Here is a 22,519-nt window from a genome sequence, read left to right on the forward strand (position 1 = left end):
TCCAGAGCAGGTTCTGCTTAAGGCCACAGACTGGAGAGGCTCAGCTGGTGACAGCAGAGCCAAGGTAAAGTGCTAAGCACCAAGACAGAGGCCAGTTCACAGACTGAGAGTGGGCTCCTTGTTGCTCAAACGCAGGGGCTGTGCTTTTAAACCCAGCAGCTCGATTCAGGAAATTACTCATCCCTTATTTGGTCTTCCAGAATTTTGTGCTTTTCGCAGTCTGCAACACTTAGGATTGATAGGACTGGGCTGGGAGAGAGCACTAAGCATAGTGCACAGCTCATGACCACGCCTTGGGGGTCTCAGCCTTCCTCTGCTTCAGCTCTCCCAGCATTCCGGGAGCTTAGGAGGTCAACAGGATGCAGTGGACAGGTCAGCTGGAATGGGCAGCTTTAAGCAACACTGCCTGGAATTTTATGAAAGAATATGCACTTCTGTCCCTCCCAAGTGTCAATATTTCTGAGCACGTAAATAGAATTGAAAATAAAATTCAGCTTTATAACACTTTTTACAGAAGTTGCTTCTAGGTACCACAGCCCCAGAATGGAAATCAGAAAGAGGCTAGAGCAGCCACCAAAGCAGTACAGGGCAGCATTTTGTGGTGAGGCAGCACAGAGCCATCAGAGCAGACCTGATCAGCTTGAAACTAGCTGGGATTTAGGCTCAGTAAACCCAGAACTGTGTTTAAAACCATTTGAGAGGTTTATATCCTGTAATCCTTTCCCCAAACCAGTACTAACTCAGTGTTCACACGGTAAGTACTGCATCCATCTGAGGAGGAACAGCAGCCACTCCTGAGCACTGAGGAACAGGGAGGGCCCTTGGTGGGTACGGTGACAGCGAGAATGTGGAAGCAGCTCCATGTGGCTGAGATTTTCTCACACATGGGCCACCCTTCCTGCCCTGTAAAACACAGGAGGTGGACTCTGAGGAAGGCAGGTTCCCTTCTGGTCTTCCCAAAAAAACTGGGAAGGAAAGTAGAATTCAAGGCTTCCTCAGCAGCACGGAGCAAGAACTTTTTAGGGCTGCCCCTGCCTGTGGAAAGCCAAGGTGAAGGCTGTGTCCTCATGGTACAGGTCAACAGACCACACCAAGTACTTTCCACAAAGTATGTGTTATTTGTTCCAAGATGTGTTATTTAGTGTGTTGCTTTATAGTTAAAAATTTGCATCCACAATGCAGCACATAAAAGGACTTCTATGACAAACATGCCAAGTGCAGAATATTCCTTTCCACAGCTGATGTCAGAAATTGAAAAGCTAAAAGGCAAGGGGTTAGCAATCAAAGACAGCATAGCTTATTTCCCAACCAATCTCAGAATTAAGAATTGGAAAACTTTTGCAAAACTAAGCATGCATGACCATGCAAAAAGTAAATGATCCAAGGCACACATTCTAGCCAAGCAGCACCTAGTTTTATTGAGTTCCAATAACACTGCATCACAACCAAAAGAAATTAAAATTTGCTTTTTGGTTTAGTCACTTAGTCAATTAGTCACTTCTCAAATGAAAATGTGATTATGTTTAATGATAGTAAGAGAAAACCAAGGAACAGGAGAAAGAATAAAGTTAGACAAGACTGCAAAGCCAGTGTCCTCTTCATCTGTCCCCCTCGTGTCAGAGAAATTCAGTTCTTGGAAATGCTGTTAAATATTCTCACATCAATGTCAGGGATTGAATCCCAGGACACAGTATTTGATGAATCAAATATATCACAGATTGCTATGAGCTGTGCTGTACTTTCGAAATCACATTTGGGCCCTCTTCAGTGGGACATAAAGGATTTGAGAGAAAAGTTCAGGTTAATCAAACACATTTCCCCACTGGTTCCCTCAGTAAAGCTTAGTACAAATGTTAAACATAATGCATTTTGTGTCCTAGTTCCACAGAAAAGATCAGCGTGCAAGACCTGATATGGTACCTGCAACAGCCCCCAACCCACTGAGACATAGCTCAGGCCTCCCCTGCTGAGTTGTGTTTGCTGCTGTACATGCACAGGAGATTAAAACCACTGTTACCACAGAAACAGCCACAACTGAAAAACTACAGGAGATGAGAACATTGACATTTCTTGCAGACATGATCATGTGCAGCTGCTGACTTATGCCCTGAGAGTTAAGTACATGCAGCTAAAAAATTATTTTAAGGACGTTTTTCAGCATTAATAGCTACATGTTTCTTCAGTAAATAAAAAATTACATTTTAAGATGTGTCTCCTTCTTCCATGAGGAAGTACTTAAGGCAGCACACATGATAGTGACAGCTGTGTGTCAGCAGTGTCACTGCTGTGGTTGGCTCAGAAGATTTGTCATCCCTAACTCCTCACCAACTCTGTCAGAGTTACAGCTTGCATTTCTGACTGGCACATAGCACCACCTAAAGAATGTGAGAAAGGCAAAAAGGTATTAGGCAAACAATTCCTGAAACATTAAGTGGTAATTAATTTATTCCTTTGAGGCAGACTTGCACTCTCTTCCTCCTCCTCTCTCGTTTCCAGACTTCCTAGTCTTCATAGACCAGGTGCAACCCAATTAAGAAACTTCATAGCAACTTCAAAACCAAGAAAACATGCCTGGAAAAGAGAACACAGAACAAACAAGGATTCTAAAAATCTGTTTCAAATAAGGCTTTTGAAATGCTGCACTATGAACACCTGACGTGGTTTATATGGAAGGAGGAAGAGGACAAAAAAGTCTTGAACCAGAGGCAAGAATTCTACTGTATCCCTCCATACAAAGGCTGAACTTTGGCTCTGTTAGGCTCATTATTTATTGAAGGGGAAGTGAGTCCAAACTTATTCCATCTTCTACAGTTGGATGTACAACCAGTAGATAAAAACTATCAGAGAAAGTCAACAAAGAGCTTTCATGCGAAGCTTTGAAGAAAGATTTACTTGTTGCTCTTAGATTAAAGTCCAGTTTTAGAATCTGGACTCCAACAGTCAAAAGTATGTGCAGTGACAAGCGCCTCACTGAAATGGTGCAGGAGTAACCAGACTGCAAACACTCCCTGTGAGCAGCCACGTCCCCGCTCCCCGGCGGGAGTCACGACGTACTCACCGCGTTGGCAGGAAAGGCCCTGATCATCACAGCTGTGAACCCCTTGTACAGAGATGCAACTCCCTCCTCTCTGATGAGCTCCCTCAGCACGTCTCTGAAGCCATTCGGGTACTTTCCTGCAGGAGCTGAAAGGGAGGCACAACACATTAGTCCAGATGTGTGGCAGTGACAAGGGCTGAGGGATGTCCCATATGTCACTGCCCAGGATTTTCAACAGGCTCACACTGCTGTGGCAAACAGGACAGCTTAGTAAAGGCTCAGTGAACAGAAATCAGGTGCTCACCATGACCAAAGAATTGACATCATCAAGTCATTGCAGGCAGGGAAGAAAGGAGAATAGCTTTTGTTGGGGTTGGAAGTCTGAGCTGCTACTTGCACTGCTGATCACAGCTCTCCCAAGAGCTGCACATAGGTGATAGGAATGTCAGATATAAAAACTGATGAAGCTGGTTAATAAGAAAATGATCCTATCACATGCCCCAGACAAGAACAGCAACAGACTTTAAAAGAAAAGCATAGAATGTTCTAATGCTGATGTTACGTGGATATGCTGAGGTGTTTTTTAGAAGCTATTCTACTCAAAAAACAATTTCTTCCTTCTCCGGACACTACCCTGGGAAATACTGCCTCTGCCAGCCCTCTGAAGAAGTAATCCACAAATTAGCCCAGTAAACAGAACCACCATAAACCCACGTCATCCACACAGCAGCACTAGGAACTGGCTCAGTGGAACTGGATAAAAGCTGTGATGTGTTTCCCTCTCAGTCCCTGGTATGGTACAACCAACCACAGCAGCCATTGCTCAGAGAAAAAGAAATGAGGCTTCCTGCACTGATTATGATGATTTGTGACTCAAGAAAAATGGTCACTGTCCATTTTTAGGGAGTTGAGTCCACAGAGACAACGGGGAGCCTTAACAAAAATATTCATTGACAGGACTGGCAGAGAAACCAAGGAAAAACCTGTCAAACTCTGCTGAAGCACAAGGCCTGGGGCCATCCTAACTGTAATTAGGCCACAGACATTAAACAGCAGAGCTGCCTGTCCAAAAGCAATGCTCTCAGCAAGTCACACCCTGTTACTATAAACTGCAGATAGCACAGGCTACAATTTACACAATTATGTGTGAAGTGAAATAATAAAACCCCTCAAAGAATTACATTTGTAATAAAACAGCTATGACAATTCCATTATTATGAGTTCTATGCTTAGGCTTCAAATCAGGTACCTCAAGTCAGGATCATCATATTACCAAGGAGATAGAAACAGAGAAATGAGGCCCAATATGCCAAAAATTTGCGAGGAAACCAGCTAGAATGCTAGGAACAGCCTTGGGTTTTTCATGCACTTTTCTCAAGCAGCACTCAAGACATGCTGCCTCCCAGAAGGCAGCTTCCATCACTGCCCAGCCCACTCCCAGAGCACCACACCGAGTGTGGCCATGCCACACTGGAATGCAACTCACCAGTCTGGAAACGCGATTTCAGCACGTCTGGTGGAATGGCAACTGCCCAGTTGAAGATCCCAGCCAGGCCCCCGGCAAAGAGGATCCTAGGCACACTGAGGTCACTCACACTGTGGCAGGATCAGAGTGGGGTGGGAGGTAAAAGTGAAAAAAAAGATTTAAAAAGGAAAAAAAAAGTCAAACTCATTGTTTTGATGAAGGTGACAATCAAAAAGACAGCCTGGCTGGCAGCCAGAAGGCAGCACAATGCTGCAGACAGAGACAGAGTGCAGTATCTGAGCAACCTTTCCAAGATGGACCAACTCCACCCTAAAGATTCAAATCTTTTTATTCAGCAGCACACACATACATGCTCCAGAAAAAAAACACAAAACAAAACCCAAAAACCAAACCAACCCCCCAAAAATCCAACAAAGCCCCCCAGCATTTTGTGCACATACAGGGTTGAAAGGGAAGAGATCTTTAAGTACGCCTTACTTGGCCAATAAGATCTAAACTGGAATCTGAGAGAAACTCAGAATATTATTTTAATTGTCAGTTAACCCCAGACCAAAACAGCTTGACTAACAAGATGAGCAACCATTTTTCTGTTTTTAAAACTTGTTTTGATGATACTGCTCTAAGTCTCTTCATAACTGGGGAGATTAATCAGCAGTGTCTGGGAAGCTCAGAAAATGATGACTGTGAGATTTCACTGACCTCTTTCCCTCAGGGGTCAGAATGTTCTTCAGCCACTCGTACGTCATGAAGTACATTCCACTGGCCGGGACGTCTGGTGGGTAAACAACAAAGGCTGTGAGGAGTGGGAAACCAAAGGAAGCCCAGAGGCACAGCAGCCCCATGCCAGCCCAGCAACACCACTAAGTACATACAGATTCCTTTTCTGAACCTCTTCTACAAACAAAATAAAAATCTTCTTGTGCCTTAGACAGAGGAGTCTGAACTTTCCCATGGAGAGCAGGTGCTAAAGGCAAGAACTGGGAAAATAACTTTTCTGTCAGCAGCCTTTCGAACCAGACTATAACCTGATTACATTACACTAATGATGAGACAGCTCTAAACTGTCCAAATTTCTGCATAGCAGTGCAGGAACTTCATGGATTTTACACACTATTAGTTCTAATGATTCTATTTAGGGATTTTTTTCTGCAGTTGATGGGTCTAGTTTTGGGTTTTTTTAAGCTACTCCCACAGCCTATATTTATCCCATACCTAAACTGGAGAACCAGCCCCTGTCTAGGGACACTACCAGAGTTACACTGCAGGCTGCTACACTTGTGGGAGAAGTAGAGGATAGAACAAATTCCTGAACTGAAGTAACAAAATACAGAAATTTCAGTTTTTCAAAGGAGAATTAATAAAACACGTAAAGGACTCTGGGTTTGTTAGCTGTTGTTGTACTCGAGAGAGGGGTCATGACATCCCAGTCCAAAATAACCCAGACTCAAAAAGGATAGGAAAAGAAAAGAAAGCATAACTGCTGCCACCACATATTTTAAAGGAGTCATTATTACACAGCAACAGTCACAGACAGGCACAATCCTTCTCTCAAGGAGAAAAAAAAAAGAAAAAAAGAAGAAAATAATTTTTTAAAAAGCCCACTTCTGTATGTTTCTCTTCTCTTTGTTCTCTCTGCTCCTCTCCTGAAGTCTCTCATTCCTCTTGGCTTCTCAGATCTTAATTACTTCCTATATCCCTCTGATCCTTGTCATCTAATCTCTTCCTCACTCACTGAGAATCTCAAGTTTATTTCTCAGGCCCTTTGAGGCACTGGAATAGCTCTGCAGACTGCAAAAAAAAAAAAAAAAAAAAAAAAAGAAAGAAAATGGAAAATAGATGATATAGCTCTTCCAGTAGGCTAAAGGGACAGTGAGATCTCCCATACTGTGTCAGGATTCTTACCCTACCCCCCTGCAGGGACCGGGCCAGCCCTTGCCTTACCTCTCATGAGGGTCAGCACGGTGCCCTTGTAGACGCCGCGGATGCCAGCCTCGCGGTACAGCTGCCTGGCACAGTCCAGGGAGCCACTGTACTTGCTTTCTCCTGTAGCTGCCTGGATCTGCAGGATTAAAGCGACAGTTTCTGACCAGTGAAGGTTTCTGGTCGATGCAGAATCCTTCAGCCAAGGGTTAGAAAGCCTCACATGTGTTTCCGGAGAGAAAGGGGCGCACGTTCCTGCCTAGGGAACCTCTGCCTCACTTCCTCAAGCAGCCCCCACACTGAAGCTGAGGCTGTGGTTACTGTTCCATGCAGACGCTCCTTTATTTTTCCACAGTGTAAGTTTGAAACAACTCGAGTCACTTAGGTAATTCCACACTGACAAAAAGTAGTCTTCAAATAGTTCAGTGAAATTCAAACCATTTGTATTTGTATAAAAGCTCCCATGATGATGTCCTGCCTGTCAGAACTAACATGTGACCACTCATCACTGTATTGACAGAGTTCAACACAGTCTAAAACAAGCAGAGCCTCCCACATCTGCTAAAGATGGCATTTCATTTGTTTAGGTTTACTTTTCCAACAATACTTGAAAATCCCTACAGGAGGTGCAGAGCTAACAGCCACCCAAATGTCAGAACACAGTTTTGAAATGCATTCCTTAGCTCTGCATGGGGAACTGTCAAGGTAACAGAACTCCTTTACACCAGAAAGAGTCTCATGATCTATCAGGTTTACACTTTTTTTAAAAATGAAAAGTTTCATTCAGAAAAAATTGACTTTTCCACACTTAGAAGTGGACTGAGGCATCCATGGATGCCTTATATAGTGCCCCACAGCATAAGGCTTGAGCTCTGTAAAATGAATAGAGCAATTAATGCTGTCTGTACTTATACTGTCATGGTGAGTTTATTTAACGCTTCTTCGTGACACAGCTGCATTAAATGACAGTTACCTCAGTCCTGTCAAAAAACAGAACAGAGTAAATGCACTCACCAAAGAAATTCCTGCTATGGAAAGACAAGACCCCTAAAATTAAATTCCCATCACCACCATCCAACGCCTTACCTGTAAAAGGCACTTGATTCTCTCTCCTGGAGCCATGATTACTGTTGTGAACACTCCTGACAACATGCCAGCAGCAAACAGCTGAGGATATCTGCCCCAAGGAAACAGAAAAGACCCTAACACAACACAGCACACAGGAAACGAGGGGCAGAAAGACCCCTGCATCACCAGATGATGCTGCTCCACATGAACATGGCAGTGGAACTTGAAATGCATCCACTGCTTTTATCAGTGCAGAAGTCTCTTGTCAATGCAGAGCTAAACATTTAAGACCTCTAGGACTCAAAGCAGTGGTTCCTACAGCAATCACAACTCAGCTCTTCATATCCATTCTATTTGCTAATATTCCTTCTACTTGCATTCTTTGCTATAGCATTCCCCATTCATTTTCATTCCCAACAGTCTCTTCCTCCTCCAGTCTCCCATACTCTTTGTGACCCCAGATTCCACACATATTCCTGCTTGTGCAGCTAGAAGCCTCCTTTCCATAACCTCTCACTCCCTCACTCCTTCAGTCTCTGCCAAAGCTGAGTCTGTCTTACCAACCTGCCATTATCCCAAACATTCTGTGCCTGCTTTCACATGGCAAAGCCTCCATGACAAAAATCCCTCAAACAAGCTGAGTTTCTCCATCACAAAACTATCTTTGCATCCAGCCTCCTGCTACCTCCCCTAGTAAGATGACATAACATCTCAATTTAATCAGATTTCACACCTTCTGCTTCTCTCCACTTGCCCAAGTGATGGCATTCTATTCCAATTTTTACATCTTTCTCTACTCCAATTCCCATGATATCTTCCAGACCATTCAGACCTCCCTTGCCACTCCACATGGACCTCCTACTCAAACTAAATTTTGAGGTTTTTAGCTCACCTTGGGATTATTCAGCCCCAGAAAAGGCAGGAAAGGCTCCTCAGGTTTGTCTCCATCTTCTTCCTTCCACAACTTCCCTTCAAAATCAGCATGGGGAAATACAACCATCCAGCCTGCCTCTAGACCCATAACCACAGCACTAGGAGTCTGACCTTTACTTTTGGGTCTCATGTCCCAAGCTCACTGTACCTTCACTGTGTCAAGTCTGCACCCACAGAACAGCACAGCTGAGCACAGTGACAGCACAAACACTATTTGTTCTTTTCCACTGCTCTGCTTGAAAGGAATTCTACATAAAGACTCAAAAAACGATGCTGTCCTTCTCCAGCTTGCTCCTTAAAGCTTCCTCTTTGTACCATGTGTATAAAACACAAGGCACTGAGGTGATCAGGCTGCTGGCAATAAGTTCATGGTGCACTTGTTGTTCAGTCCCTACTGCTCCCCTGGCCTTGTCCTTCAGTCTTGCCTGCATGAGGACACTGCCATGGTATATCAGAGGGTGAGTGAGCAGTTCCCAGCACCTCATCACTGCTTCCCTCTGAGCAATGCAGGAGCTGTGGGCACCTCTGGAACTGTGCTGGCAGCAGCTCACACCAGCCCTGTGCAGGCAAGGCTCCAAGAGAACACCCCCACCACAGCTGGCTCCATACAATGGGCTCCTGCTTTCTGACAGAGCTCCTAGCTAGCACACTAATAATAACAGGATAAAATGTTGCTAAGCTACAGCCCAGTCCCTGTAGAGCTGTAAATCACATCTTGGCAAACCCATTACAGGTGCTATTACAGGTGTACTTCATGGGTGGGGGGCTTTCTTCATGCACAGGTTGGCTTGTAGAAAGCTCCACCAAGTTTTCTCAGCTTCCTATTGCTGTTTCTGAAGGTCAGACATGCCTGAGAGGAGGGCTGCTCACAAACATCTCTTTTCAGAAATAATAATAAAACATTTTTATGGCTGTTTTCATATCCTAATGATGGGACACAAGAAGACTCATAACTAACAGGGAAAAGAGAATTAGGGCTGTGAATGTTGTCAAGACTGCTTGACCATGAATTTATTGCTTCCACAGTTTCTGTTAATAGCAAGACTGTTGGAAGGCAATCATTATATAACTCTCACTGTACTCAGCTAAACCGGAATTTTTCCTTAATGGTTCCTTCTTGCGTAGAAAGGGAATTGCATCGCACCTGCCCACACAGTGTCTGTTTTTAGCCTGTGCTATCAGTCCCACGCTTCCAGAAGCATTAAAACATGAGTGTTTTATTTTTCAGAACTATATTTATAACCTAGGAGAAGACACAAATTTACACCACAACTCAACATGTGACAACAGAGCAAGAGCCTCAGGATGCCTTTCCCAACCGTCTGATTACCCAGGAACTCACGTCAAAACATCATCAGGATTTCTCTGCTGGAGTCTTTTTCCCAAGCCAAATCCAAAGAAGCACACAGCAAACATGGGTGTCACTCCGACAATGGGAGCTGCCATTCCTCTGTACAAGCCTCGGATTCCCTGCAAGAAACATCATCACAGGAATTACCTGGTTTGGTGTAAACTTTGCACACATTTCAACTTGATGAGAAGAGAGAGGCAACAATCCAGCATGGGATCCATCTAACAGTCAAACTGATCAAAGGAATAAAGGAGTTTATTGTTCCTTTGCAGTTATACATGCTTAGCTGAGGCTCAGGGACTGCTGCAGAGGAAAGTTATCCTTCCTGGGAAACACTGGCACCACTGATGCCCTTCTATAACAACACTCATCACCTGCACGGACATCTCAAGTATGAAGAAGTGAAGTTAAAAGCCACCTGAATAAGAGCCTTAATCGATTATGTCACGAGAGAACACTCTCAGCTACACACAGAAATACACCTGTGTTTTATTGGTAACTTGTCAAATGCAGTAGTAAATGTAAAATCCTGACACTGAACCTGAGAATGCTGAAACTAATTCACTCTTGAACTAAAGGAGGAGCCAGGGAGAGCAACGAGAATTCCTTCACTCTCCACATTTCACTTTGGAACAGGTTCAAGAGCAAATTATTTTTTGTTTCCTACCCTAAATCCAAACTTTTTCCCCATGCAACATCACATTCCTGATGCTTTATACATTCCTGATGTTTCCTTTCATAGACTACACAAATGAAAAAGTTTTAATGCAGACCCCAGCAGTTGTATTTATTTCATCTGTCTTGCCTTTAAATTGAACTTTTCCAATAAAAAGGAGAGTTATCTTCCTAGATAAAGGCTAGACACATAAATTAAATATTTGCTGGTCTCTGCACCCCTTTCTTTCTCCTGTTCCAATAAACCAGTGCATCCCAGTACATGCTGAAGTCTTACAGGCACAGCTGGCTCTGCCATGAAATTGCACCTGGCTGAGAGATCAGCCACTGCTGCTCAACCTCCCCATGAGCACTGGGAAGCAAAAGGCCTTGGCAGAGATATTTAATAGTTTTCCTTACAGAAAGGGATGAGTATTGAGTAGGAGTAGAGCAGCAGCACTGCTTTTGAACTCCCCATCACAAGGCTATTATTACGGCTCAGCTCTGACGTCCGTGCTGCAGCAGGGGAGTTAAAAACTGCCAGGGATTCAGAGCTGGCACAGCACTCCAGCCCTTTGTGGGAGAGACCAGGGAAACAAGATTTGCTTTGGTTATATAACAACCTGTTAATACCACAATGGAAGTAGATTTCAGATTTGAAGCAGATCTTTCATTCAGCAGGGAGTTACCTAACGAGATCCAGCAGCTAGAAATGAGACTTCAGGAAAGCAGATAAACAGTTGGGCTTTACAGCCATTATTTCCAAATGGTAAATAGCTGCTGAGAAAACTTAAAAAGCAGAAAACTGGACTTCCTGTCAATTAAAGACTTTAAATCAAGGCTGTGTGCCTTTCTAAAAACAAAACAGACTAGCTCAACAACATGATCATGATGACTCAGGAGTAAGAACACTGTCCAACTTCTAGAGGAGGTTGAACAACTACTATAATTGACAGTCTGCTCTCAAAGAAAGAAAAAGTGAAAACAATTTATAAATTTAAGATCATCTGCCTTCTCATAGGTGGCATAACACCTTAGAAAGAAAGTAAAAGTACTGGTTGTATAAACAAAAGTCATTACCCATTTTAGAATTTCCAGAGATGACTCCAAACACCAACAAAATTTCATTAACTACAAGGCCAAAACACAGGTGCCAACATTCACTCCAGTCTGTAACGTCAGACATTAATATCATGCTATTTTGAACCAAAAACATTTCTTAGCAAAACAAAGACACATGTACCTGGAGCACATGCATGCTAAGTATTCCCCAAGCTTTGTAATCTGCTTACAAATGTTAATTAGAACCAATTTAACTGATAACCCAAGAATTGTATGTCTCTGGGGTGCACACGATTGCGTTCCTACAACAGAGAAACAACTGATCTATCTGGCAGGTGTCACAGTACCTCTCCAACAAGAGTCTTTCTGAAGCAGTCAAAGGTCCCAGAATAGAGTGGGGCCTGGCCAGGCTGTGGCTTAGGTTGGGTTTGCAGTCTGACCTAGGAAGAGGGAGAGGAAAACATTATTTTATTAAATATATACAATCTAAACTTTGATTGACAGAACACTTCTGTCTATTATGGAGTATGTTTTACGACTGCACTGAAGATATTGATAGAAACACTGACATTACTTTAGCCCTTTGCAGAAGAGAAGGAGTTGAATTTTAATGTAACGAGTAGTTAATATATTTAACTAATGAATTGCTGGAATAACGCCCAGATGAAAACCCCAGGTCCCTGGACTCCACAGGGTCACTCCTGGCCTCCTCTAGCGCAGGGGAGCAGAGTCCCGCCGCGGGACGGGGCTGGTGGGCGCATCCCAGCTCCCAATTGCTTCCAGCATCGGGAACACCGAGCTCTTCTCCCGATTTTTCACGATAAACCGGGACTGCGAGAGGCCCGGCCGCCGCGCCGCCAGGGGGCAGCCTACGGCACTACAGAGGCCCAGGCAGCCTCCCCGCGGCGCACACCGGAAGCCCCGCCTCCCGCGCAGAGCCTGCCGGGAGCTGTAGTTCTGCTATTGCACCCACCGAGACCCGCGCCGCTCTCGCGCAGTTCCTGCCGGGAGCTGTAGTCCACCCCCCGGTGCCCCGGACCGCACCGAGCACCGGCCGCCCCCTCGTCCCCGGGCGCCCCACGCCACCTTACCTTGATGGTGTCCAGCGGGTGCCCCACGAACACCAGGCAGACGCCCCCGAAACCGCCAGCGAAGAAGTTCTTCAAGGGGCTGATGGGCTGCGGCTGCTTCGCCATGGCGGCGGCGGCGGGTGAGAAGCGGGACCGGGACCGGGGTCGAGGCTCTGCTTCCCTGCCGAGCCAATGCCGCCCCCTCCGCGCCGCGACCTTTGGCCCAGTGCGGGGCACGCCGGGAGGCGAGCAGGGGCGGGCCGGGACCGCGGCGGTGCGAGGGGCCGCTCCCGGCGCTGCCACCACGGGCGGCCACTGGGTGTTGTCACTGGTCCAGCCCGGCCCGGGGGCCGCTCCTGAGGGCGCGGGGCCGCTTCCCCCCGCACATCCGCAGTGGTTCAGCCGTCCCCCCCCCCCTGCCCCAGCGCCGTGGCCCGGCCCGGCCCCGCCCCGCCCGGCGGAGGTGACGCACCGGGCCCGGCGGTTCCGGCGCGCAGGAGGAGCCCGGGGCGCCGCTCTCGCCGCCCGCCCGCCCGCCCGGTAAGTGCGGGGCCCGGCCGTGCTGTGCTGGGGGTCTCGGCAGGGCCGTGCTGGGGCGAGCCCGGCGGGAGGGATGCGGGGCCGCTTATCCGTGCCCGGTGCTGAGCTCGGCGCTTCACCCTGGCAGAAACCGCAGCCCGAAGCTCTCGGGCTCCAGGCGGCCTTGCGGGGGCCCCTCCTCGCCCCACCGCCGCCCGGGCTTTCCCCGCACGGTTTTTCTCCCGCGATGTTCCTGCGCTGCCCTCCCCTAAGTCTGCGGCGCTGTGGCTGTGCGGGACAAGCGCAGGGGCTCCAAAAGAATGGAGCCGAGGTAATTTAAATGCCCTGGGTACCGCTGTGCCCGAGCCCAGAGGTGCCGTGGAACACGTAGGTATCCGTAAAACAACTTGTTAAAAGCGACGATAAGTTAGAAAGGGCAGGAATGAACTGGATCGGATGAGTTGGGGAAGACAATGCAGCCGTGATAGTGTGAACCAAGGCTGGCAAGAGGAAGGGAAGGAGGTTTGTTCCCGGGGGAGTGTGATCCGGCTGCAAGGAGGTCCCTGCAGAGTTAACTGTGGTGGAAAGGACAGGGCATCTTCTGGTTTCTTGGTCTTGGATGAAAAATTCCTACCTGAAGAACAGTGGAGAAGGAACGGCGAGGTGTGCAGTGCATATGTGAGGAGGCAGTTGGGGATGATCCACATACTGTGGGTTTGGGTGACATAGGTGAAGATGCAGTTAACATTGATAGCCAGCATAGAGCTGAGGTTGTGGATGGTTTCAGGGAAAAGGGAGTGTGTTAGCCTGTCTAAAGGTTACATGGATAAGGAGTATAGGAGGCAGACTTAGGTTGCACTTTCTCTGTTTCAGATAAATAAAGAGATGAAAGAATGAAAAAGTATGAAATGGTTGTGAAATATCAACAAAAAATGGGAGGAGCATTCTCCAATTGGAGGGTTTCCACCAAAATAGTTATTAGAGGAATCCCATAAGGGTTGGCAAGAAATAAGAAAAGAGTTATGTAGTGTAACAAGGAGTGAGGTGGGATCACATAATGTGGTGGCACCATGGAAGGCATTTTGTTTCAAAAGATCTTGTTAAGAATTGTGTTGCAAAGCAGGAGTCAGGCAAAGGGCACTGCTGGAGGTGATAGACAGCAGAGGGTAGGGGTGGGTGTGTTTAGGAGTTCCTGCAAGAGACTGGTACAAGAGGGATGACTAAATTGTATCAGTGTTAGTGAAGATACAGGAGTATCTTGGATAAAGGCAGTAAAGAAGATCATCATCCCTTGGGTAGGAAGTGATTTAAGTATGGTTTAAAAATTTATAATTTGGTCTTGGGAGTTATGGTCATTATTTAATCTAAATAATCCTTGGTGGGTTTTTGACCCTGTCTTTGGAGCTTAACATCTTTATTGTCTTAAAAATTAGTGCTATCAAATAGTAGCTCTATCTTGTCTTTGTATTCAGAGAGTGATTTGGGCATTGGGCTGAGCATAGGTGAGGTGAGTTTTGTTCTTGGTTTTCTGAGTACCCTTCCTTGCTTTGTCCACAGAGCATGTGCCTTATCCTTTGTGTCCCTTCACTTGTGTCAGTGTGGTGTCCAGTCCTGCTAAAAGTGAGCTCTTTCCTAGAATGTTGGGACAGGAGTCACAGAAGTCACCCAGTCCTGCAGACTGTTTTCTGCTTGATAAATCCATATGTCCATTTGCCTGTGCAAACAGTTCCTCTGTTTGTTTACAAAAATGTGGTAGTGGCACAGAGAGACATCTCTGCACTTCTCTGACCCCCTCCCCAGTGACCAGTGTGTAATTGTGGATATCTACAAACATCTCACTGCTTGGATGTGACTTGCCATGTGTTGGAATAGCAGAGGACCCAGGGTTTTCATGGTTCTTTTCTCTCTCTCTAGAGTATGGAATGATCTGAGCGAGTTTGAGAAGTTCCCTGGCCTGTGAAACTTGCTTAGGCTTTGTAGTGGCTGAACAAAGTTGTTGCACACTGGGGTTAGAGGCTCAAATAAGTCATTCTTTTAATATGAGTTTTAGCAGGTAAAAGATCCATTACTTCTTTTATGCAAGAGCTCAGTGTCAATGCAGATTAAGCCCTGACTCAAAGGAGGGTGGAGGGAGGGATGGGGGTTTGGCTTGTGTCTGCCAAATCAGATTTCACATCAGTCTCCTTCCAGGATGGAGAGACTGTGTGTCTGTTCCTCTGAAGTCCTATGGAGAGCAGTGCTATAAATTATTTGTGTGCTTCGTATGCTGTGGATAGGTAAAGAATCAAGAGGCAAATGAAAGGAATGAAGACCAGAATTCAGGGGCTAATGTAATGAGGTACTAGTCTTCAGCCTCTCTGGAGATTTGTATCTCCTGAAATCACTGAAGCCCCTCAAATTAAATAGTACATCACAGCTCTTCCTGGTTATTCTCTGCTGCCTGGTCAGGTGACTGGAAAAAGAAAAAAAAAAAGAGTTGTGGAAAAATAGTAAAAATTTGTGGTTGAGATTTCCTGTACTCTAAAGTCAGGATTATCAAAGCTTGATTATGGTGTCTCCAGCAGCTACAGATCGCAATAGTGAGGGAATATATTCAAGTGGCATAGCTGACAGCATAGTAATGCAGAATGGGAATGTATTTAAGGAACCAAATACATGCTGCTTGTGGAAAATAGAGTTTGATCTCAATATATATTTTTATATGTAAAATTTGGTTACAGCATTCTTTTAGTTCTTTTGTATTTAATATATTCGGTCTAAACTAAATAATTTGGTTAAATGGAAATTTACGACTAAATGGGATCACCATAATTCAAGGTTGATTCATGTTTTACTGCTGAATCTTTTAGAGTTTAAATTCATATGGTTCTGTTACACAAGCAGAACCAGAAGCAGAAGATTTGTAGTTCAGATAAGTATCAGATGTGTGAATTTTCCAAAACAAGTGAGAATCTTAAAAAAAAGTCAGCTGCTCTGATTCTTCTTCAATAACAGCTGTCAACACTGAGCATAAATTTCTACATTCAAAAGGTGATAAGTATATATTGAGAAGGCAATAAATAATAATTTTATTTCCCCCTTCAGATATAAGATCCAAGCCACATCACATCCAGTAGAACCAATTTAAAGGGATGAACTAGTTTCACGATTTCTATTGAGATAATATTGAAGAGTGTTAAATTGTGTGCATGTGAGACATCTCTTTGTTGGTCTTATTTTCCAAAGTCCCACTTAATGTCTGTGGTTCTGAAGCTATATGGATTTGTACAGAATATCATAGGTTGTACAGGGTATCACAGGCTGCCTTTCTAGCTACTGTGGTCATAGAGAAGAGGTTTGTGTTTTTCCTGTTAATGAAATAGATAGGATGCTTTTCTTCAGCATTTCAGGCTATTGATAAAAAACTTTGTCATAAATTCAATTTCATCTCTGAGAAGATCTGTAGCGAAGCTTATGCAGCCCATTTCCAAATGTCAGAAGTCGTGGGGCCTGCACTGGGGACTAGCATGTGCTGTAATAGCCCAATCTCCAAGGATTTGGACGTGTCCTGTAAGAGCAGCCTTGGCTTTGGAGATGCTAGACTCACAACGGATCCAAACCAGGGACATGCACAGCAGAATCCTCTTTACTGGGCCGTCGGGTTGGTCTGTTCCTAGCTGTTTGATCACCTATTTGTTGTTGACATGGCACCTCTTACAATTTCTTAGGCACAGAAAAAATTGTTTTTCCTCCCTTAGGAGACAGAGCTCAGATGAAATCAAAAGAACGATAAAGTTTGGAGGAAAAAAAAGAAGCTGCGCTTGCTTTCCTGGTCTGCAGTTTGGCAGGGCACTAAGATGTCCGTGGACATGAACAGCCAGGGCTCTGACAGCAATGAAGAGGATTATGACCCTAATTGCGAGGAGGAGGAAGAGGATGAGGATCCTGGGGATATTGAGGATTATTATGATGGGGTAGCTAACGACGTGGAGCAGCAGGGAGCAGATGCCTTTGACCCAGAGGAGTATCAGTTCACCTGCTTGACTTACAAGGAGTCGGAGAGCACTCTGAATGAACACATGGCCAGCTTGGCTGCCACGTTAAAGGTGAGGAAAGGTTTCTGCATTAACACAGGTGCGAGACAAGTCCTGTGGTTGAACAGGCAAATGCTGAGAATCCAGCTGTAATGAAAGCTATGGCAATGTTATTGTTATGCGGGGTTGGAGGAGCCTTATTGAAGGTCCCGTGTTGGAAACTGACTCAAAAGTTCACAATTGTTTCATTCTGGGGCCTGAAAAGTCTTCTTTACTGAATGTTGATTCTTTTTTTTACAGAGCTGAGCTTCATGATCAAAATTCCCAAGTTATAACGATTTGCATTAACACAATGCAAAGAGGGTACATAGAAAAGAAACAAATCAAACCATAAATGGGGCAGTTTGGTACACCTGTGTTTGAGAAGATAACTGACAAATAGGAAAAGATGCTAAAACTCTGTAATTCTAACAAAAACACTTTTCTTGGTTGGTTCTGAGAGAATGATCTTGGACTTTAAAATACAGATCAGCTGTCATGCCAGTTATGTTGCAGTGACAGCAATTCAAGTACAGTGAACTTGCCACCTCTTGGGGCAAGTGTGACTTAATTCATCACAGAAAAGTCACACTCAGAGTCAGCTCCATGTTGTTATGCTCAGTAAGACTTTGGTGAAGTTTTCTTTCTGTTTTTGTAACCGATTACTGTAATGTCAGTCAGAAGAGGAGGCAGGCCAGAGGAAAGCAGAGTTTTCCAAGCTCTGGATGTGGACACTATTGAAATTGCTGCTGCCATCTACTTTGTAACAAACCAGGTCTTCTAGTGCTTGCTCTTGTCTGGAACAGCTCCTGAAAGCGGGGCAGGGGATGACTGCAGCATGTAAAAAACCAGTGTTGGGTAGGTTTTGATTCCAATTCGTTCTGTTTGAATCAAATCTAATTTTTAAAAAAGAGAGTGATCTCTTGATCTTTATTTGCACATCAATGGCCTGTAGAAAGAGTATCACCATAAAGCCTGAGGACGATGAAACTTAAACAACAGGCTTTAAAGGGCACCCATAATTTGATGATTTTGCCATCTGTTGTGCTTGTTCCCAGCATTTACCACCTCAGAAAATGAAATTTTACTTTTTCTTGCTCTTAAACTTGTCTCTGTAATTCAAAATGAGCATTCTTAGCTCTGAATGCCTGCAGTTCCCTACAGATTGTCAGAAACTGGAGGCAACAGAAAAGTACAAATGAGAATAGTTGGTCAGCACTTCTGATCCAGCTGCCAGTTGCTTTTGGTTCTTAGCAATTAAGATTTAGAACAGCTTTTGTGTGCCTTATTGTCTGCTTTCAAATGGAACATCCTCCTGAAAGGTGACCCCTGCCATATTGTTCTCTTAAATTAAATTACAGAAAGCAATACTTTTCGTCCTTAAAATCAAGCTTATAGTGTTAAAATAAAATTTTAAGGAATTCTGAAGGTCTCATTGAGCATACATTATAGTTGCCCAGAGTATACCAATCTACTAGCTCAAATCTCATCCGAAATAGTACCCAAGGAGAGAAAATCTAGATTTCTTTTATGTCAAAAATATGCCTGCATATTTACTTTTAAAATTAAGCACTACACACTTTGCTTTGTGCATAAGAGGATGAAATTGAATTTGAGTAGCAGTTTGGAAAGATGTGGTCTTGTAAGCCACACACTCAGGCTTTAGCCCATGAAGTGCCACATTAACTCTCTTTTTTTCCAACAACAATAGTCCCACAGTTGCACCTTTATTGTATATCTCTTATATATCTGCAGCATTTGCTTTTTGTTTCCCAGCATACATACTTACAATTCTTCAACAACCATGTCTTTCTCCCCCTCTCTCCCCCTCCCAGGAAACTTGTGATTTTCTTAGTTTTCTGAGACGAAAGGGAACAGAAAGAATTAGTATTGAATTAGCAAGCATAGAGAAGAAAGAAATGGGATGGAGTATGCTGAACTATTTATCATCATTATTTTCCATGGACTTAATGGATGAGTAAACAGGGGTAGACTTTGTAAAGAATTATATTAAATTCTTTTCTGTTAATTTTCTTGAGCTGTAAAAACTGTATTTTCTTTTTAAAAATGCCTTTCACAGTGTGTTGGGTTTCCTTGGATAGTGATGATTGTTCTTTTGGAGCATCTAGTTAACTTTTATGTCATCTCCTTTACTCCTTTCTCTCCTTTACTCCTTTATGACAGATACTGATTATGTGGTGCTTTTTAGCATTAGCTCATATTTAAGGCAGAGTGGTTGCCCCAACAGGGAAGTCTGAAGGTAAATTAAAAATTATCTTCAGGAGGTACAATGTTGAAGCCAATGGATGACTTGGTATCTGAGTGATTTACTGTCACAAATTAATAGATCAATACAATTCCCTAAAGCAAATAAAAAATAAATGCAATGAATGGGCTTGAAGCTGTGTTGGAATGTTCTGCCGCTATCTGTTCTTACTGGGTGATTCACTTTCTGAAGGTTAAACTCCAGGACTACATACATGTGTTTTAAGTGGCTTTTTCTTTGTAACATATTGTCTACACACTTTATAGACCAGAAACAGAATTTCAGTGCTTTACATATTCATATTTGTGATCTGTGCTGCTAGTGGCTAATAACAGTTTCAGTAGATAGTATTTCATTTGCTTTGCTCATTAACCCTCAATGTTTGTTTTTCAAATTGTTTTGCTCAGCTATTTCAGACTGATTGTTAAAATCCTGTTTATTTTAAAGCGTTGTGGTAAAGGGTGGTCTTTGGAAACCTTCTTGGCTGTTTGCATTCCCCATGAGTTATAGCTGACCTTGTTCTCATTCTTGCTGAAGGCACTGAACTGAGCAAACCTTGCATTGGCTGGTTAATGTCAGGTCAGGTATGAACACCCTGCACGTGTTTAAAAGTTTGCATACAGCATTGAAAGAGAAACTCTCTTTGACAAAATGCTTGTGTTTTGTTTACTCCAATTAGAAGCAACACTCAGTTAAAATCTGAAGTCTGATAAAAGCATAAGACCCTGCATGTAGGTAAATGTATGTCCTTGTATCTCTTACTGTCATAGGAAGCTTTTGACTCAAATTCTTCTGACTTGCTTTTTGTCAGGTGTGCAGCTCTGAATAAAAACATTAGTGCAAACAAGGCAGCAGTAGACTAACAGCTGTGCTGTGTGACAGGCCTGCAACTACATCAGGGGTTATTCCAGAGCCATACAGAACCTAGAGAGATTTCATAAGTGTTATTCTGAAAGTTTCTCCTTGATTTTGGTTTTTAATAAGAACTGTGAATTCATTGGTTTTCAAGGAAAAGATCTTTGCTCCTTGGTTAGTGCTGTTAATACGAAGATCTGAGAAAGGTTGCTTTAATACCCTGACTAAAATTAAGACAGGCTATCTCTGTTGAAACATACCAGAAGAAAATCTCAAATTATTACCAAAAACTGTTCCTCTCTGACCAAAAGGCTTGTGAAATAGGTCACTTAATTCCTCAAAAGGTCACTTGACCACAGTCAACACTTGTGAAGGACAATGCTCTTAAAAGCAGAGCAGCCTGTATTGCCTGCAGACGAGCAAATGAATTCACAACAGTTCCTTTTAAGAAATAAATATAAGATACAGTATCATTCAAAAATAATGAATTTAAATGGAGTAGTAGTAACTTTGCATTGGAGATAACTCTGTCAGTTGTCATTGGGTGATTGTGGGTCCTGGAGTGGCTTATCAGTACATGCAAACAGTGTGATAGTCAGCAGTTGTACAAACAAAGCTGAGCCTGTCACTGGCAAGCAATTAAGTGTATGGTGATGTCATATTGTTTTTGTTTGTTAATGATGCTTCCTGGCTCTGCTGAGGGTCTCCATACATATTTGGAGTATCTGTAATGTTTCAAATAACTGGCAATGGTTTCTCTGTTTCAGTGATGGGGTGGATTTATCGAGTGTTACTTTTTTTTTGTTATAAACCACCAGATAAAACAATTGCAATTAGAATTTGTGAAAAAGGTATACCTTGACTTTAGGTGTTAGCTGATTATCAGTCATGAGGAAGCTGTGATCATTCTGCATATGCAAGCTAGCAAGGGAATATAGTCATGTTGTTCTGCAGGAAATTGGAACTGACGTCTTTCCACTAAGACCAAAGGAATTGTAAGACTGAAGAACTTATACTTTTCACTTTACTAATTTGAGTGATCTGCTAATATTTATCAGAGAGAAAAAAGCTTACTTCCTGTGCTTCCTGAAATTACAGCTTATGATGGTTTTTTTTAGGTTGTTTTAGCTCTGTCTCTTGAAGAGTAAATCTTGGTAGATGCAAAAAGTATTTGATATCATGACATAATTCTGTTAATCCATGTTATCACTACTCATCTTTCAGAGATAAACCAGTTTTTCATATATTCTGGTTCACCATACTGATGTTACATCTTTTCATGGAACCAGATTAGTATTTACTCATGAAAACACAGCCCTCTGAGGCTGCTCCACACACTCAAATTGCACTGGGAAAGAGCAGTTCGTTTGTAGAGCTGCTTGGTGAGAGCTGGCAGTGCTCCTTTGCAAATACCATCTCCAGCAGACCCAGGGTCATGTGTGTGGGGACTGGCAGCCCGTGTGAGCAGCCCTTCCTGAAGGAGCCTGTTCCCTGCAGTCACAGTGTCTGTAAAGAGCCATATGTCAGGACCCTGGTGTGTTTTTCCCCCACTGTATTGTCCATTCAGACCATGGCCCAGAATGTGCCATGGGGTGCTGCTTATCTGAACCAACCTGTAGTGCTGCAGTGTCACCCTTTCAATGCCATAATGACTTCATGCAACTTTCTGCAATGTAAAATGGCAGCGTTAAAGGCTCACTGTGCCTGGTACCTCAGGTGTGGGAGAGGGATTAAAGCCCCTTGGAGTATTAAAATGCATGTACATTAGAACAGTGTTTCAAAAATTTATGTTCAAAGTTAAGTCCATAACCTCCAACATTGGGGAAAGTATTAAGTAAATGTTTAAACATATTTTTAAAAAAATGCCAGAACCTGATAGGCAAATTTGAGTTTTTCACAGAACCCCTGTGGTGCTGTTTGGCAGAGATAACGTACTGTTTCAGAGCACCCATAAACCCTTAGATTAGTCAGGACATGCAGGTTTCTATCTATACTGTGTTGTGTATTTTAACACCAAGCCAACACAGTGGGACATCTAGCCTGAAGCTGTAACCCTTAGGAGCACTTGTGTTTGAGATGTACCTTTGTCCTTTACCTCCTTTTTGTTCCCGAACAGAAAGACCCTGGAAGTTCTGCAATGCAAAAGTTGAGGTTTGCCCATGCATTCACAATGCCTGTACTTCAGTAGTATCAAGAGGACATGAGTGTGTCTAACTTTAGTGTAACTGTCTTCAGTGTGTTTTGTT

The 22,519-nt window shown here is 43.7% G+C and overlaps 2 protein-coding genes across 4 annotated transcripts in view; one reads left to right on the top strand and one right to left on the bottom strand.

Moving 5' to 3' along the window:
- Nucleotides 1-1,392: 1,392 nt before the first annotated feature.
- SLC25A20 (solute carrier family 25 member 20) lies at nucleotides 1,393-12,735 on the bottom strand. The gene is made up of 9 exons (XM_063411851.1): nucleotides 12,603-12,735; nucleotides 11,859-11,951; nucleotides 9,787-9,914; nucleotides 7,530-7,620; nucleotides 6,465-6,582; nucleotides 5,223-5,295; nucleotides 4,524-4,633; nucleotides 3,059-3,183; nucleotides 1,393-2,571 (listed from the first exon to the last, which is right to left on the bottom strand). Exons 1-9 carry the CDS (start codon nucleotides 12,705-12,707, stop codon nucleotides 2,509-2,511), a joined length of 906 nt encoding a protein of 301 aa, XP_063267921.1. The 5' UTR covers nucleotides 12,708-12,735; the 3' UTR covers nucleotides 1,393-2,508.
- ARIH2 (ariadne RBR E3 ubiquitin protein ligase 2) overlaps nucleotides 12,584-22,519 on the top strand; it is a 36,254-nt gene continuing 26,318 nt past the window's right edge. Inside the window, exons 1-2 of one of the 3 annotated variants that reach the window (XM_063411848.1) lie at nucleotides 12,584-12,721; nucleotides 16,838-17,185. In XM_063411848.1, coding sequence (XP_063267918.1) covers nucleotides 16,937-17,185 — 249 coding nt within the window. In that variant the 5' untranslated portion in view covers nucleotides 12,584-12,721; nucleotides 16,838-16,936. Of the gene's footprint in view, nucleotides 12,722-13,087; nucleotides 13,122-16,837; nucleotides 17,186-22,519 lie in introns of those variants that run through there. The other 2 variants (XM_063411847.1, XM_063411849.1) reach the window with 2 other exon arrangements.

The sequence above is a fragment of the Prinia subflava genome, chromosome 14 (genome assembly GCF_021018805.1).
Source record: "Prinia subflava isolate CZ2003 ecotype Zambia chromosome 14, Cam_Psub_1.2, whole genome shotgun sequence".
In the NCBI taxonomy this organism is placed as follows: Eukaryota; Metazoa; Chordata; class Aves; order Passeriformes; family Cisticolidae; genus Prinia; species Prinia subflava.

What these genes read in the sequence shown, in the direction of transcription:
- SLC25A20 (XM_063411851.1), bottom strand. Translation starts at nt 12,707, where the DNA reads ATGGCGAAGCAGCCGCAGCCCATCAGCCCCTTGAAGAACTTCTTCGCT. An exon ending in GAAAGACTCTTGTTGGAGAG is followed by an intron (nt 9,915 to 11,858) that starts GTACTGTGACAC and finishes TGTTTCTTGCAG; the next exon opens with GGAATCCGAGGCTTGTACAG. An exon ending in CTGACCCCTGAGGGAAAGAG is followed by an intron (nt 4,634 to 5,222) that starts GTCAGTGAAATC and finishes ATCCTGCCACAG; the next exon opens with TGTGAGTGACCTCAGTGTGC.